Here is a 16644-nt window from a genome sequence, read left to right on the forward strand (position 1 = left end):
GTGGACTCGTGCTCGGAAGGACGGACGCACCGACGGGCGGCCCCTGGCTCCGCGCGCTGGAAGATGAACAGAGCAGGTAGGAGGCTCCGCGCGACCTCAGGCGCCGAGGGACGCGCGCGAGGGGCCCCCGCCAGGCGCTCCAAGTTGTAGCCCGCGGGGCGCCGGGAGCGAGCTGCCGAGAAACCCCCGACCTTCCCACTCTGCTCTGCCTCGGCCGAGGTATGGGCGGGTCACGAGTGCCCTCGCCGAGGAGGACGAGAACATCGGGGGCCGCTGCCCCTGTCCGAGACGCCCAGCCTCGGGGACGCACCCTCGGTCTCGGCGAGGCCGCACCCTGGCCACGTACGGCCGTATCGCGCTCCCACCGCGGTCCCGGTATTGAGGGTCCCCTCGCAGCGGGGAATGACGCTCCCTTCGCAAAGGCGACTTGGTCGCGACCCTAAATCCTCACTCCTGCTCCTCGGGGTCCCCGCCAGGCCCTCGCTGCCCCCTCAGAGGCCCCTCCTGGCCCACGGGAACCGTCTGAGGTCTTCCCCACTGCGGGGTCTGTTCCTGGTCCCTCGCTACTCCGAGGCGCGCCATTAGCGGATTCTTGCTCCCTTCTCTCTTCTAGACGCCCAGACTTGGAGCTCGCTCTCCGAAGGAACTAAAAAACCCTAGATTATCACACACACACACACACACACACACACCCGCAGCGCACCCCAACCTCCTGCAGTGCCGTGGCCCGGGGCCTTCTTTGTGCCTCCCCCAGGGGACCGAACGCCTAGGGGACGCCAAGGCTGAGCCGCACTCCAGGCGTTCCCTCCCAAGCCCTTGCTTCTCTGCTCTCCAAATCTGCCTTTGCTAGGCCAGGGATTCAGTGAAATCCAGAACGCGTTTGACAGTAGATAATGATCCCTCCAGAGGAGTGCCATTTAACAGGTTTATTAACTGAGAGTCAGAGATGGGCGGTGCCTGGAACCCAGTTCTCGGGTTCCTGACTCCTCCGCGGGGAGGGCAGAAAGTTTCCTCCTAGAGGCGAGTTTGCAAGGCAGCAGCCCCAGCTAACTTCATTTGCCTGACAAGGAGCGATTACTGCTCTTTTAATATTTTTCTCTTAGAATTTAGCAGAAGGCAGCTCTCTCTCCGACCAACACCCTCGTCCGAATCCGTATTCCAAAACACACATCCCTGAAGAAACAGGAAGCCACCATTTTGGCTGTCTTAGAACCATATCCTGCTGCCCTGAGTATGTGTAAAAAGTGTGTGTTTGTGTGTGTGTTGTGGGCTTTTTCTCTGTATAATCTTTTTGATGAAAAAAGTCATTGTCTTAGGAGTGAGGTGCAGATGGGAGACGTTTGGCTGGATTGATCTGACAAAGGAGAGACTTGGGGGCCTGGGAGTGTGGTAGCCGCCTCCCTGTGTCCAGGCCCTGTTTTGCTGGGCGTGTATGCACCTGGACAGTGAGTGAGTGTTGGTCGCAGGGTAGGAGGTGGGAGTGGGAGCAGGGATTCCCCTTTTGAGTAGTGGAAAAGGCTGGGGCAGGGTCTCAGCGCCCAGCAAGCCACTCCTTGGAGGAAGGAGGTGGACTGCTGCCTGATCTGGCGCAGCCTGGACAGAGCCAGGCTAGCGCTTTCCTACACTCCTAATAAAACTCGCTTAAAACAATGGTGAGAGCCGATCCGGTATTCCCACGTTTCCCTGCATGAGGCTTGGGCAAGCCCTCCCTTCTCTGAGAATCTGGGGGATGGAGTGAGCCGGAATACACGTAAAGGCAGGTTTGGTCCCAGGAAATCTGCCATCCAGTCATTTGCCTCCAGCATAAACCTGGTTACTTTTGCAGTGTGACGGCAGTCCTAGACCTCATATAATGATTTCTGTGTGCCAGGCTCTGAAGTTCCCGATCATGCAGCGTAGTGGTTCATAGACTCCATGGGACTGAATCTCGTAACCACCATCCTCTTAGTTATTGTGACACAGCCAGTGCGTGGCAGAGCTGGGGTTGGAGTCCAGGTCTGTCTGAGCGGGGGACCCATGCTCTTCCCGCTCGGTCGTGCATCACTGGACTAGCCTAACAGCAGCCTAATTAGAAATCATCAGGCTTCGCTGGGACACTCCAGCAGGCACCCAGCAATGGAAGTTAAATTAAGATGCAATTGGAAGGTGAAATTGGAAGATAATTACTCTTGGAACATACGGTTATGAGAGTTCCAGGGGGAGTATGGTGAACTGCAGTTGAAACAGACAGGGGCTAAAGATGGGAATGTCAGGGGACGTCATCAGAAAAGCCATGAGTTTAAAAGGCTGTCGTCGGCCAGAGCAAGCAGAAGGCACTTACTGACTGGTTGGTGCAGTCCCCTCACTCTGCACATGTGGAAACTGAGGCTCAAATAGGGGAGGGGACTTGCCCAAGGTCTCCCCTTCAGTTAAAGGCAGAGCCAGGAGTGGAGATCAGAGCTCCGACTCCCAGTCCAGTGCCCCTCTCGGTACCTCTTCTGATTTAAACTCTGCAGAGCCGGCAAGGGAACAGCAACATGGATGTGTGAGTGGCAGATATTTAATTAAAATAGAGAGAGCAAATATAAACTGGTACCAGGGGGCTGGCTGGGGATGATTTCTATCACCAGAAGCTCTTAAAAATCTCTTCCTCCTGTCACTGTGACTCCCCACCCCCAGTTAACTCTTGGCCTCTTGGCTCAAAGGGTATTCTGCATTCGAGTCATCCTCAGGTGTAGCAAATTGCCAGGAGGTTTTGGGAGTTGGTACCTCAGGGTGGGGAGGCTGTGCCCCCCCAGGCTCTGTGTTACAGAGAGAGAGAAGGTTCATGCAGCAGCCAGAGGGTCCAGCAGTTCCGTCCATGCTGGGTTCTGGACAGTCAGAAAGTTAAGCTCAGCCCAGAGGAGGAAAGCCCTGCTCTGATTTATCCTGTAATTGCCCCGTCCCTGCCATTCTCTAAAGCTCAGCCAAACTGGACTCTTTACTCCCAAAGGGCTTGCATCTAACTGCCTCTGGGCCTCTGCACATTCTGTTCCTTCTGCCTGGAACACCCAACCTCTTGTTTTAAAATGTTTTTAATTTAATTTTTATTTTACATTGGAGTATAGTTGATTTACAGTGTTGTGTTTCAGGTGTACAGCAAGGCAGTTCAGTTATACAATATATATGTATCGATTCTTTTTCAGATTCTTTTCCCATATAGGTTATTGCAGAATATTGAGTAGAGTTTCCTGTGCTATACAGTAGGTCCTTGTTGATTATATATTTTATATATAGTAGTGTGTATATGCTAATCCCAAACTCCTAATTTATTTTTTCCCCCACCTTTCCCCTTTAGTAACTTTAAGTTTGTTTTCTGTGAGTCTGTTTCTGTTTTGTAAATAAGTTCATTTGTATCATTTTTTTTGGATTCCACATATAGATGATATCATACAATATTTGTCTTCCCCTGTCCTACTTACTTCACTTGGTATGATCATGTCTAGGTCCATCCATCTTGCTGCAAATGGCATTATTTCATTCTTTTTCGTGGCTGAGTAATAGTCCATTGTACCACATCTTCTTTATCCACTCCTCTGTCGATGGACATTTTGGTTGCTTCCATGTCTTGGCTATTGTAAATAGTGCTGCAGTGAACGTTGGGGTGCATGTATCTTTTCGAATTAGGTTTTCTCTGGATATATGCTGAGGAAGTGGGATTGCTGGATCATATCCAACCTCTTTTTTGATTATTAAAATCCTCCCTGTCCTTCAGCATGCACCCTGGTGTTATCTGTCCCCTGGGTCTTCTCTGGGCAGAACTGGTCTGAGACCCTTGTACTGAGGGCAGGGGCTCTATGTGGTTCCTCTTTGTGAGGGAAGCAGGGAGGGAGCAGACCTGGAAGCTCTCACTCTCTTCATTTTCTCTCCTCCCTCTTCTGTCTCTCTTGCTGGCTCCTTCTCATAACCTTTGGGCCACTGGGGCTCCCTCCTGGGCCCTGCTCTTGTCTCTGCCCCCGCTCAGTCACTTGGTGGGCTCACCCGGCGGCTCATGCCTTAATCCTGTCTCTGTGATGGCTGCCTCCAGGCCTCTCCCGGGAACCCAGGCTGGTCCATCCGAGAGCCCACTGACAGTTCCTCCCGGGGCTGTGATAGGCAACTCAGATGTTAACACGTGCCAATCGAAATTCTGGTTTCCTCCCCTGGCACCTGCAGCCTTCCCCAGTTCAGTTGGTAACAAATTCACTTTTCTGGTTGCTGTGACTCAAAACCTTCGTGTTGTCCTTTATTATTCTTTCTCTTACACCCCAAATCCAAACTGTCTGTAAATCCCACCAGCTGTACCTTCATATTTGGAATCTGACCTTTTCTTTCTTTCTTTCTTTCTTTCTTTTTTTTTTTTTTTTTAACCACTTCTACTGCTACAGCCTGGTCCAGGCCTCCATCTTCTCTGGCCTGGATTATTGCAGGCGCCTCCTCCCTGCTCTCCCTCCTTCCATCCTCACCACTTCTAGTTTGTTCATCACACTAGCTGGAGTGTGCATGGCCTTCTGCTCAAGGCTAAGCAGCATCTACACAGTGTTTTGTTTATTGATGTATCTAAAGAGTCAGGTTAGTGTCTGGCAAATAGTAGGTGCTCGATAAATACCTATTTAATGGAATTGGATTAAAGAAAAGTGGATAGGAGCAAAGGAAAGCCAGTCATTCACTTTATGGTCACAGTTAGTCCTTCTAACTCAGCCTTATGTGAATTTCTCACCTGGTTAGTGGTCCCTGGTCTCCCTGGCCTCAGTTTTCCTGCGTTTTGCCCTTCTCTGCTGGGAGCCCTGAGTCTGTACTGTAGAAGAAATGCTCAGTGGCAGAAAGGTAAAGGCAGAGGTTCAAGGGAGTGGACCAGGAAGCAAGAAACCCCCAGTTCTGGGACTTGCCTGGCGGTCCAGTGGTTAGGACTCCACGCTCCCAGTGCAGGGGGCCTGGCTTCGACCCCGGGTCGGGAACTAGATCCCACATGCCGCAACTAAAGATCCCACATGCCACAAGGAAGATCTTGCATGCTGCAACTAAGACCCGGCACAGCCAAATAAATAAGTATATATTTTAAAAATCCTATTATTAAAAAAAAAAAAAATCTATTCTACTGGGGCCCTGCTCTGGACTCACTGAGTATTCCAGGCCAGTCACCCGCCCTTTCTGTGCCTCAGTTTCCTCATCTTTCAATGAGGTGTCAGACGAGGCCTTTCTGACTCTGGCATCCTTTGATCTGAGAGGGGGTGTGGATGAAACGCCCTGAGCTCTAGAGCTGGGAGCAGGGCATGGACACTGTGTACCTGTCACTCCTTAGGGGCTCCTGTGGGGAAGGCATTTTCTTTCAGGATCACGCCTCAGACACCCACTGTAGTCTTTTCCGAGGAGATGGTGCCCACAGATCAATAGCTTGATTGGATGAAGGATCGGGGGCGGTGGGAGCGATGCAGCCTAGGTGACGGTCATTTTCCATGACCTCTGTCAGGTCTCGTGGTGCCCATGTGAAATACCACCTGTTAAGGATGAGAAGTGAGAGTCCCCACCCCCAAAGAATAATTTCATGCCAATGCCTGACACCTGATGTTGAGAGCGTGAAGCTCGTATTACATCATATATCTGTGTAGAGCAAGACTTATACCAGGGGAAGATGTGGGGTAGGGAAGGACTGACTTTATTAGAACAATAATAGCTACTGCTTATTGAGAACACCTGTCTATGCAAAGTCCTGCTAATATATATCTTTTAATCTTCATAACAACCTCTTCATAATAGGTGTTACTGTTGAACCCATTTTACAGATGAGGAATCTGAGAGTCAGTTTCATAGCTTATACGTGGCAACGGCGGAATTTGAACCCAGACCACCAGGCTCCAAAGGCTTATTATTACCCTGTTACTCCACATTGACAGGTAGCTCTTTAAGCTCCAAATATTCGAGTTTGTTTTAAACTAAATTGGACAGAAATTTTTCTGAATTAGGATATATTTGATTGCGTATGGAAACAAAAACTTGAGAAGTCACTTCTTTTATCTTGAAGACTCCGGGTTATCATCCGGATGCCAGTGGCTGGCCTGGGCGTTGGTGCGGATGAATGTAGGTGTGGGTTAGGGCGTTGATGCAGTGGTTGCTTTAGCCTTTAAAGTCTTGACAGCTGTGCCTCTTCTCTCCATTTCTTGCTGTTCGCTACCACATCTTACAACTGGCAGTGTTGCTGCTCTCCCTGCACAGTACAGAGGCTCTGGAATCAGGCCCTTCCAGGACCAGAGTGCATGGGCTTTATAACCCTATATTATTGCTGTCCTGGGCCTTTTTTATTTCCTTTGGGGCTCCTCAGCTGAATTTTGCATAGCTGTGCCAGTTTGGGGGGGATGATACTGACTGTGGCCTCAGATATACTGAAGTTGAGGGGCCCGTGGGACAGTCCCATGGAGATGGGTTACAATCAGTTAGAGCTGTGCTAGCTGGCCCCATAGCCACCACCCTCGCGTGGCTACTGAGCACCTGCAGTGTGGCTGGTCTGAATCGTGATGTGCTGCAAGTGTGAAATACACCTTAGATTTCGAGGACTTAGGACAGACAAGAGTGTCAGATATCTTGTTAATGACTTTTGTGTATTGATTACATGTTGATCCAAACAGATTCATTGATCACATGATAATGTCCAAAATGATAATATTTGGGATATATTGAGTTGAAAAATGTACTGTTAAAATTAATTTCACCTGTTTCTTTTTGACTCTTTAATGTGGCTCTGAGAAAATTAAAAATTACGTGTGTGATGATAAATGGGGCTCCCATTTATATTTGTCAGACAGCCCTGGATTAGAGATGAGCAGGGTTAGATGCTGCAGGGATTGAGCTGGGAGTCAAATGTGTGGGGAGGAGGAGAGTTTGCTGACAAACCTCCAGGCCCTGTGCTCAGTCTTCCTTCTGTCACAAGCCGGGCTGGCATGCTGAGGCTGCTTTATATCACACCCAAGGCTTAGTGGGGATGGAACTGGGAGTTGAGACTGGACTGAAGGGGGGACCTGTACATCCTAAACCTGGGCAGTGGACAACCAGGCGGTGCTTTTGAAGCGAAGTTGGCAGGATGGAGTTGCATTTCATGAAAATCTGCATTCCTCACCCTGCCTGCAGTGTGGACAGGGGCTCGGAGGCACGGCAGGAGGTGTGAAGGCATGGGCCGGCTGTGGCAGGAGAGATGCTGAACTTGGAAGTGGGCGACTCCTCCCTTGCTCCTTCCGCTTGGCCAGGTCCCTCCAGTCCTGCAAAAGTGAGCTGAAATTTCACCTTCTCCGAGGGGTCTTCCCTAGCCGTGGCGACTCTTGCTTCCCTAACTCCTGTCACATGTGCATGTTGTGCGACATCTTTTACTCTGCCGTGGCTGATAGATCCTCAGCATCCACAGGGGATAAGGCCTTTTGCAAATATCCCATGTTGGAAAGTACCATATAATTTCTCCTGTGAAATTTGGAGGCAGGGCAGTTAGCTGGAAACCAGGCTTGAAGCATGTAGAATTCAGAGGTGACCCTCAGAAGAATCATATGCCACCATCCCAAGCCTGTGGTGTATCATTCTGGAGGGAGGGAGATATTCAGTCATCATGTTCCAAGGGCCTGTGGCTCAGTCCTCCAATTGTCCTGTTAGTCTTGTCTCCCTGATTCCATTGTGAGTCTTCAGCAGAGGTGTTCTTCTCTTCTTGGTCCTAGAAGCCTCTGCCATCTACCGTGCTGCATATATAGATAGAAGAATGAATGAATGGTGGAATGACTGTGGGCTCCACGAGGGCAGCAGGGATCTGACTGTTGGGACCAGCAGTGTCTCATGGGCCGGTGCACATCGAAAGCATTTACTGCGTCGTTGTTGAGTGGATGAGTGCAACGACCTGGACACCTTTATTTGAGGAGCACAGGGTGTCATTCAGTTGGGTTCTGTTAGCTGGCCTGTGCATAGAAGAAAGATCTCTTCACCTTGTTTACAGAATGAATCTTTATTGGAAGGTCGAGGGATTTTAAAGATGTTGGTGGAGGGTGTAAACCTGACAGAACATGGTAGATTGGGTTCATGTGGGTTGGGAAACCATCTGCGGTGTTCTCTTGTGAATGGTAAGTAGGAGACTCTGAGTGGAAGGAAATAATGGTAACTGTACCTTCTCTCTCTCCTTTTCTTATTCTCATCCTTTAGATTCACCCAAACCACCAGTTGCTCCCAAGCCGAAGGCTGCCAGTCCCCTCACGCCAGTGACGGCACCCAAATTCCCCTCGTCACCCCGGCCCGAGTGTCTTCACAGTCCCAACTCCATGTCCAGGGGGCCGAAACCCCCCATCGCCCCGAAGCCCAGGCTGGCTACCCCCAGTGAGTGGAGGGCCAGCATCTACATGATCAACAGCTTGAACAAATGCAGCAATGGGAAGCTGCCCTGTGTAGACAGGGGGCTCTACGACGAGCACCGGTCCACCCCGGAATGCTCCGAGCCCGAGGCAGACGAGGATTACATCGTGGCCCCCGGGGCTCCGGCAGCAGAGGACGGACCCAGGGATGGGGGCTCCGTGGAGAATGCAGTCACGGTGCCTCCGGAGGCCAGCGGTGGGGAGGAGTGCCAAGAGAGAGGCAAGGAGTGTGAGCAGGAAGGGGCAGCAGCTGCAGAGGACTGGGCAGCCCCGGCTGAAGCGGTGCTGGGTGGAGAGGACGATGGAGGCATCACCCCCACTCCTGAGAACATGGAGGTGGAGGACTGTGCCTGTGCCCCGGGGGCGGAGGAGCAGAAGTTCACAAGTGAGGACGAGGAGAAGCAGGTGGAAGAGCACAGCGTGTACAGCCTGGAGGACGGGGGTGCTGGGGATGGAGAGGCGGTCCTTCCAAGCCATATCATTCTAACTCACCTCGATGCAGAGGACCCAGCAGCTCGTGGTGAGGAGCCCGGGCCGCCTGTGACACCCGAGGAGTCAGAGGAGGATGGTGAGGAAGGCTGCACCAACACAGAACTGGGGGCATCAGACGAGTGTGTGGGCTCTGACGGGCCCCCTGAGCGGGACGCTGCCGATGGCGGCAAGGAGCCCCCAGAGAATGAGGGGTTGGCCCCTGGTGTCCCGGAGGCGGAGGCGGCCACAGACAGCCCTGACATCTCCCAGGAGGCGTGTGAAGATGCCCCAGGAGGTGGTGGCCAGGATGGTCAGGATGAGCCAGCTGATCAGAAAGAGAAAGCTGACCCAGAAGCAACAGCAGTGGGCACCCAGGAGGCAGGAGGGGACCCTCAAGAAGGTGAGGACCCTGTGCAGGATGAAGGAGCTGAGGAGAGCTGCCAGATCATTCCTTTCGAGAGGGACTGTGTGGACGACTTTGTGGCTCCACTCTCAGGACGTCCCTACGAGTTCTTCCCAAGCGAGAGCACCTCTTTCTGTAGCGAGAGCTGCTCTCCTTATTCCGAGTCAGCACAAAGCTTAGAGTCTGAGCAGGAGCCGCGGTCAGGGGAGCGCACGCAGCAGGACCCCGCGGCTGGGCCTGGATGTGGCCGGCGTGGCTCCCTGCAGGGTGGCGCCGGGGAGGGACCCTCTGTCCCTGATGTGGTGGTCATGCCAGAGGAGGAGGATGCCGTGGACGATGCGCTCGCCAGCCCCTATGAGATGGGAGTTGGCCTGGCGTGCGGGGCGGACCCTGGGGAGGGGGAGAAGCCTGAGGCACAGGCTGCCTTGGGCACCGCGAATGGCTGTGGATTGAAGGAAGAGGGGAGCTCGGATGCGGAGGGCGGCCTGGTCCCCATTGACAGGAAGAATGTCACCACGAGGGCCAGGCCCCACTCCGGGAAGATGGCTGGCTACGTCCCAGAAACTGTCCCGGAAGAAACGGGACCGGAATCTGGCTCATCAGCCATTGGCATTGGGGGTGCCACCAAGGAGGCGAGGAAGGCGGTCCTGTCATTGGAGGGGAAGCCGCTGGATGTCGGCAGGGCCTTGCCAGCTAAGCCCAGAGCCTTCACTCTGTACCCGCGATCGTTCTCCGTGGAAGGCCGAGAGATCCCCATGTCCCTGTGCCGGGAGCCCGAGGTGTGTGGCCTCGACGGCCACGGGATCAAGAGGAAGGACGACAACCTCTCTCTGCCCTGCGTGATTGGCTCCTCTGGCAGCTTCTCTCAGAGGGGCCACCTCCCATCCAGCGGCACCTCCACCCCGTCTTCCGTGGTTGACATCCCGCCCCCTTTTGACCTGGCCTGCATCACCAAAAAGCCCATCACAAAGAGCTCCCCCTCGCTCCTGGTGGAGAGTGAGCCCCCGGACAAGCACACCAAGAAGAAGAAGCCGTCCTTTAAGCGGTTCCTGGCGCTGACGTTTAAGAAGAAGACAGAGAGCAAGGTGCACGTAGACGTCAACGTGTCTTCGTCCAGGTCCTCCTCGGAGTCCAGCTACCATGGGCCGGCCCGGCTCCTGGAGATGGACCGGAGGAGCCTCAGCAACTCCCCGCAGCTCAGAGCGAGGACCGGCAAGCTCCGGGCTTGCGACTCGCCCTCCTCCCTCATCTTCTACAGGGACGGCAAGAGGAAGGGCGTCCCCTTCAGCAGGACGGTGTCCAGGGTGGAGTCCTTCGAGGACCGCTCCCGGCCTCCTTTTCTGCCCCTGCCCCTGACCAAGCCGCGCTCCATCTCGTTCCCCAACGCTGACACTTCGGACTATGAGAACATCCCGGCCATGAACTCGGACTATGAAAATATCCAGATTCCACCTCGGAGGCCCCCAAGGGCCGGGACGTTTACGAAGCTGTTTGAAGATCAGAGCAGAGCCTTGTCCACAGCAAACGAGAATGACGGCTACGTGGACATGAGCAGCTTCAACGCCTTCGAGAGCAAACAGCAGAGTGCAGACCAGGAGGCAGAAAGGTACCGTGAAATGACCTTTCCTTTGCTGTTCGGCAGGTATAACTATCCGAGAGGCAAGCTTAGGCGTAGGGGACAGAACGGACTTGCTTTTTAGCCTCAGGCTCTGTTTCTCTCTAGCTTTGTGACTTGGGGTGAGTGGCTTCAGTTACTTCATCTGGGAAATGGATTTGTGCTACCTCTAGGCAGAGTGTTTGAAAAGATGAGAGTACCTAGTCTGTCTGAAAGTATTTGGCTAAGATGCCAAATATAGTGCCCGTGTGAGTGTATGTATTTCTGTTATATGGGGTACATTTCTTATCTCCTAGGTAGATGGCTTTACTTGTCCCTTCTGGGAAAGTCACCAAAAGAGAAGGTTCTGGAATCTTGTCAAACTAAACATCTTTCACCATCAGGAAAATACCCTAAATTGAGATTGAGACCTTTTTATTGTGTCAATATATACTCTGTTCAAAGGAACTAGAAAAGACAATTTATTTAAATTGTTTAAAGAGCTAAGGGTGCCCTGAGCTAAATTTCTGAATAGAGGTCTTTAAGAGGTAGGTCCAAGCTGATTTTTTTTTTTTTTTTTGGACTCAGTCACCTTGGAAGTGAGCGTGAAACACTGCAATTATTGACAACAGTGGCGGTTTTCTGACCCCACCTTCCCGAGACTGACTGAATGTCCTGTTGACCATCCCAGGTGGATAATTGCCAAATCTTGCTGTTTTTTTATGCACCATGGATGCAACTTAAAGGCACTGCGATTCAGCCTCAACCATTTACACGCTTGGGGGCACCTGATCTGAATTAATGAAAAGTCAGAATGGTGGTGATTTTAAAGGAAACCCTGATTCTTTCGCCTCGTGTGCAGTAACTCGTCGCAGCCCGGCACAGCTGTTGCTGCTCGGAATTCCCAGGGGACCTGCAGTAATGAATAGATAAGAATGATTTGCAATTAGCATTAGCTCTCTCTGGAGTGTAGACACTAGAAGTGTTTGTGTGGTTTATTCTCCTGAATTTTTCGCGTGGTTCCCCACACTGTTTCCATCTTCTCCCTGCCCCAAGTCTGGGTAAGGCTATGACTTGGTTCTTCCTAGGTTTGTTTGCCAGAGCAAAGGTAGACATCAGTGCCACGGGAGGGATCGAGTTTAATTTGGAGACTGTGGATGTGTGCGAGCTTTAAGAGGGTGGGAGCGGGAGAGCAGACAAGTTCATTGCGTTAATAGTTAGCGGGGTTTGACAAGACCCAACCCTAGCTGAATGCCTCCAGCACTAATGAAAATAGAACCAGGCTTTGAAACCATGAAATCTCCATGCTGGGAAGGACCTCAAAGAGTGTACGGTCAAACCTCCCATGTCTGATAGGTCCCTCTCTTAACTGGGTCTGTGCTTGAATTCCTCAAGCCACAGGGAACTCACCACCTCCCAGAGGTGCCTCGTCTGTTGCTAGGTACTCTGATTAAGTTTTTCTTTCTGCCTGAGGCAAAAGCTATCTCTCCCTCATGTCCCTATCCCACTGAGGCAGAAGCTCTCCTCTCTCTAATATCCCTACACCACTCATGCTGGCTCTTTCCCCTCAAGCCAGGCAGCTGAGCTCATTTCCTCTTTTGTATGACTGTCCTTCGGAAATTGAAACCTGCTTTTGTTGAATCACAGAATTTCATAGCTGGAAGGGAACTTCAGCCAACATTTGGTCCTAGTACAGAGAGGGAAAGAGACTTGCCTAAAATCTCTAAGCAATTTAGTGGAGAAATCAGTGTCAGGACTCAGATTTCCTGACTCTTGGTTCAGGAATTTGTAGTGCATTATGCTGAAGGATGCCAGGTCTGGTTGTTCAGGCTGCCCACTGCACAACCCCAGGGTCCCACTCACCTTTTAGTCTAATATGCTGCCCCTGGGGTTGTGCAGTGCACAGGCTACTTGGCCATATGCAAAGGCCTTGTTTCCTTGATCTGTACTTAGTCCAAAAAACAAAAAAGCTCCCTTCATCCAAACTATAATGACATTAAGGGAATAAAATACCCAAGAAAATGCTAATACTTACCGTATCCTGACTGCTTACTGTGCCAGGCACCGTGCTAGGTGCTTTCCCTGTATTATCTCACATTTGGTGCTACAGCCTAGGACCTTGGCCTAGGGTCTGACTCAACCGTCAGACTCTGAATTTCAAAAGCACTGTTGCCCCTCTCTGAATTTATTTCCCTGAAGGCCAGACTGACTGGGATGAATCTCCCGTGCAGGAACCACATCCTCTTGGACATCAATCAGTGAGCAAAGCTTTCTTCCGCTTCCCTGCATGAAACAGATGGAAGCAGAGGGAGAGAGACATCCCCACCCTGGGCGGGAACACGTCTGGGCAAGGGCAGCTTCAGATACACAAAATTGAGAGGCAGGGGGAACTGCCACGGGGTGAGGAGCCACTGCTTCTTCGCCTGAATAAGGGCTTTGAGAACCGAGCGGAGGGGTGCCGCTGACCTGAGACACGTGCCCAGGGGTGCTTGGGGTTGGACAGGACAGGACGAGAGGGTGGGAGACAGTTCCTTCCTCCTTCCGCTGCCTGTCCTGCCCCAGACCTTGCTTCAGTGTGAAGATCAGAGGCAGAAGCCAAAATAAATACTGACAGTCCTGAAAGAGCGCAGGACAGTGCTGCAGGACGTGCGGGTTCAGAGCCCACCCCGTCACTGACTTGCTGTGGGATCCTGGAGGAGGCTGGGCCCGGGTCGCTCCTCTGTAAAACGGTAGGATTGGAGCCCATCTGTACTTCTCAACCACCTGTGCCGTCACTCACTGCTTTTCTTTAAATCAGTCCATGTTTTTTACTTAAAAAATATTTTAAAAGGAAATTTTATGCCACTGTTGGGAAATGGAAAAGCAGTATTAGGTGTCATAAATAGAAGAAGGCAATTGTAAAAGTAGGATACAAAGAGAAATTAAAATAGCACGGGTAAAGTCTAGCTTGAGGTTATTAGTTGCCAAGGCTGTGAGCGGGAGGTTAGTCCCTTTGTTAAACAGGGAGAGGTGTTAAAGGCATCCTGGCACCACACGGAGACTTTCTGCTTGGCATAATCAGAAGGATTCAGGCGGATTGAGAAGGGAATAACTCTCTCGTGGTGTGATTCAATGTTATTTAAATCCAAGTCCTTTTTCCACTGACAGTGCCTCCCTTCAAGAAATGTTTTGAGTATGTAATAGAATTCCGAGAGCCCTTAGAGATCCCTAAATCTGAGCAGCAGCTCCGGGTCTGATGGATGATTATAAAGTTTCTTCTACACAGTTACTTCCTTTGAGATTTGTATACACAGATAATAGCATTTTCGAAGCTACAACAATATTCTTATTAACCGTTTTCTATCTCATAAAATAAAAGTGTATACATTGTTACCTATGTATAGTCCTCACTCCCCCACCCCCGTATGTAAAAGAGGTTTCGTTATCCTTCGGTTTAAAGAGTATCCCCGAAGCATTCTTTTTTTTCCTGAATTGACTCTCATACGCACAAAAAACGTTTTCAGTCCAACACTCATCCTTTTCAAATAGGGTATTCTATGTCCTCAGTCAGGACTCTTGGTTGGGGAACCCGGTCTTTACTTCGGAATATCCAGCAGGACCTCAGTATGTTGGTTTTGCACCAGGAGCTTAATAAATGCATGTCGGTGAGTTGGTGATTTTGAGCTTCACTGGGGGAAAGAACGATCATTTATTAAGGATACTCTGAAACACAGTTTGGGGTGCTTTGTGTACGCTTATTCAATATCCATTTGATGCAAAACACCACACACTGGTTTGTCCTGAGCGTCTCATTTAAATCCCCATAATTGTAAGTTTGCTTTTTGCGTGATGGTGAGTCTCCTTTAATCGCTCCGTGTTATACCTCAACACAGGTCCCTGAGGCCCCTTTTCCCCATTTCACCATGAAAACTTTCGGACTTACGGGAAAGTAGAAAGAGTTTAACAGTGAATGTCCATACGCCCACCTCCTAGATTTTACATTAACGTACTGCTGCGCTGGCTTTTTCTCATCCCTTTCCAGCTCCCTCTCCAACTCTTGATGCATATTGTTGCTGATGCATTTCTGGTGGCCTTTTATGTTTACAGATGGGGACACGGCAGCCCAGGGAGAGCCTGTGAGAGCACGGTGGCTAAGCGTGCAGGCTCCTGCCAGGCTGCGTGGCTTTCAGTCTGCCCTCCACCACTTACTGCGACTTACCTCTCTGTGCCGCAGTTTCTTTACCTGTGAAAGGCGATGATAGTAGTACTGGCCTCACAATGCCATTAAGACGAAATGAATGCAGCACAGAGTGGAGTGTTCACTAGGCACTAGCTGTTACCGAGTGACATGATCAAGGTCACACAGCAGTGGATGCAGGTGGGGAATCGGGTCCCTTTCACTGAGGGAGGATCTCTCTGTCTCTCTCTCATACGACTGTTCTGCGTGTGTTTGACTCAATGTTCAGGACCTCCCATCCGTAAACCAGGACCAGGCGTGAACTCGTGAGCTTCGGTGGTGGCGTGTGGTGTCAGCGCTGCCTCTGCCTTCTGCGTGAGATGGAGTTGGGGCTGCAGGCAACAGCCTAAGCAGCCCTGATTTGGACCCAGGACCAGGGCTTTGTGATTCCGTAATCTCGCTAGCAGAGGTGCCTACTCTGTGACTCTGACTGTAGCTATTATTTCACTTGTAACTCACGATTAGTTAGGCACCTTAGGAATTTCCAGTTCCTATTTTTCCAGATGAGAAAACTGAGGCCCAGGGAAGTGGTATAAACCATCCTCTGTCACACAGGTAGTAAGTAGCCAAACCAAGGTTCAAACCCCAGTCTTTCTGCCTCTCGACCCAATGCTCTTTCCACGTCCTATTTTCTTTGGTTGAAAAATGCCACGTTAGCTGGTGGTCTCCATCCAACCGCTGTGAAGTGTCTTTGCTTGCGGGAGTTAGGCTGGGGTAGCCTTGTTGTTGGTCCAGAGGAGAAGCAGAAGGACACTCTCTTTTCTCGAGGCTGGTGGGTTTACTTCTCTCTTGGCAACTCATCAAGAAGACTGACAGCCTCTCCTGGGACTGGCTAATGCAGTGCTCAGATGTCTTTCCCTCCCTCAGGGCCTCGGGGGGACCCTGGACCTCCTGTGGCCCCTTGTGCCCTAGGAGCAGCCAGGAGGAGCTCTGGGTTAGAGCAGCTGTCTGTACTGCTCATAAGGGGAGCTTCAGACGATTCAGCCCCGAGCAGCAGTGCCTTCCAGAGAGAGCTGTGGATGGGCCGAGGCCCAGCATTTCAGGCTCTCCTCCAGAGCTGTTCCCTGTTGGAATGCAGCTCGAATTACATGCTTTGTGGAGTTTGTGGATTGGCCACGTGGTACAGCGCGAGATGAGGACCCGCAGTGGGTGCATCCAGGGGATTGAATATTTTGGCTTGCCGATGACGACCATTCGAGAAATGAGCAATTCTGAATAGGAACTGTGCTAAGTGATGTGTGGGAGGAGGTGGAGAGGGGAGCCCAGTACCGTCACCGGCCTCAGCGCAGGTACAGTTGGGTGGTTGGAAGAGGACTTAGACCCAAGTCCCTGAAATGCAAGATCGGAGATGCTCAGAACCCAAAGAGTAGGAGTCTAGACGAGGGTGGGATAGCTTTGTGGAAAAGGGGACATTTGAACAGGCACTGAAGGAAAAGTAGGTTTTCCACATATGGAGGTAGAAGAAGGTATGAGCACAGACAGACACACGCAGGACTGTGGTTTTTAGCAGGTGAAGCTGCAGTGAAAATAACCTTAGTTCAGCATGTCCTTCGATATCTTTTTTTTTTTTTTTTTTTTGGGGGGAGGG

The 16644-nt window shown here is 51.2% G+C and overlaps 1 protein-coding gene across 2 annotated transcripts in view; it reads left to right on the forward strand.

Moving 5' to 3' along the window:
* Window positions 1-8: 8 nt before the first annotated feature.
* Window positions 9-16644, forward strand: part of FGD5 (FYVE, RhoGEF and PH domain containing 5) — a 116053-nt gene continuing 99417 nt past the window's right edge. For both annotated transcript variants that reach the window (XM_024756480.1, XM_024756481.1), the window contains exons 1-2: window positions 9-76; window positions 8167-10852. In XM_024756480.1, coding sequence (XP_024612248.1) covers window positions 64-76; window positions 8167-10852 — 2699 coding nt within the window. In that variant the 5' untranslated portion in view covers window positions 9-63. The remainder of the gene's footprint in view (window positions 77-8166; window positions 10853-16644) is intronic.

The sequence above is a fragment of the Neophocaena asiaeorientalis genome, unplaced genomic scaffold (assembly GCF_003031525.2).
Source record: "Neophocaena asiaeorientalis asiaeorientalis breed wild unplaced genomic scaffold, Neophocaena_asiaeorientalis_V1.1 scaffold392, whole genome shotgun sequence".
In the NCBI taxonomy this organism is placed as follows: domain Eukaryota; kingdom Metazoa; phylum Chordata; class Mammalia; order Artiodactyla; family Phocoenidae; genus Neophocaena; species Neophocaena asiaeorientalis.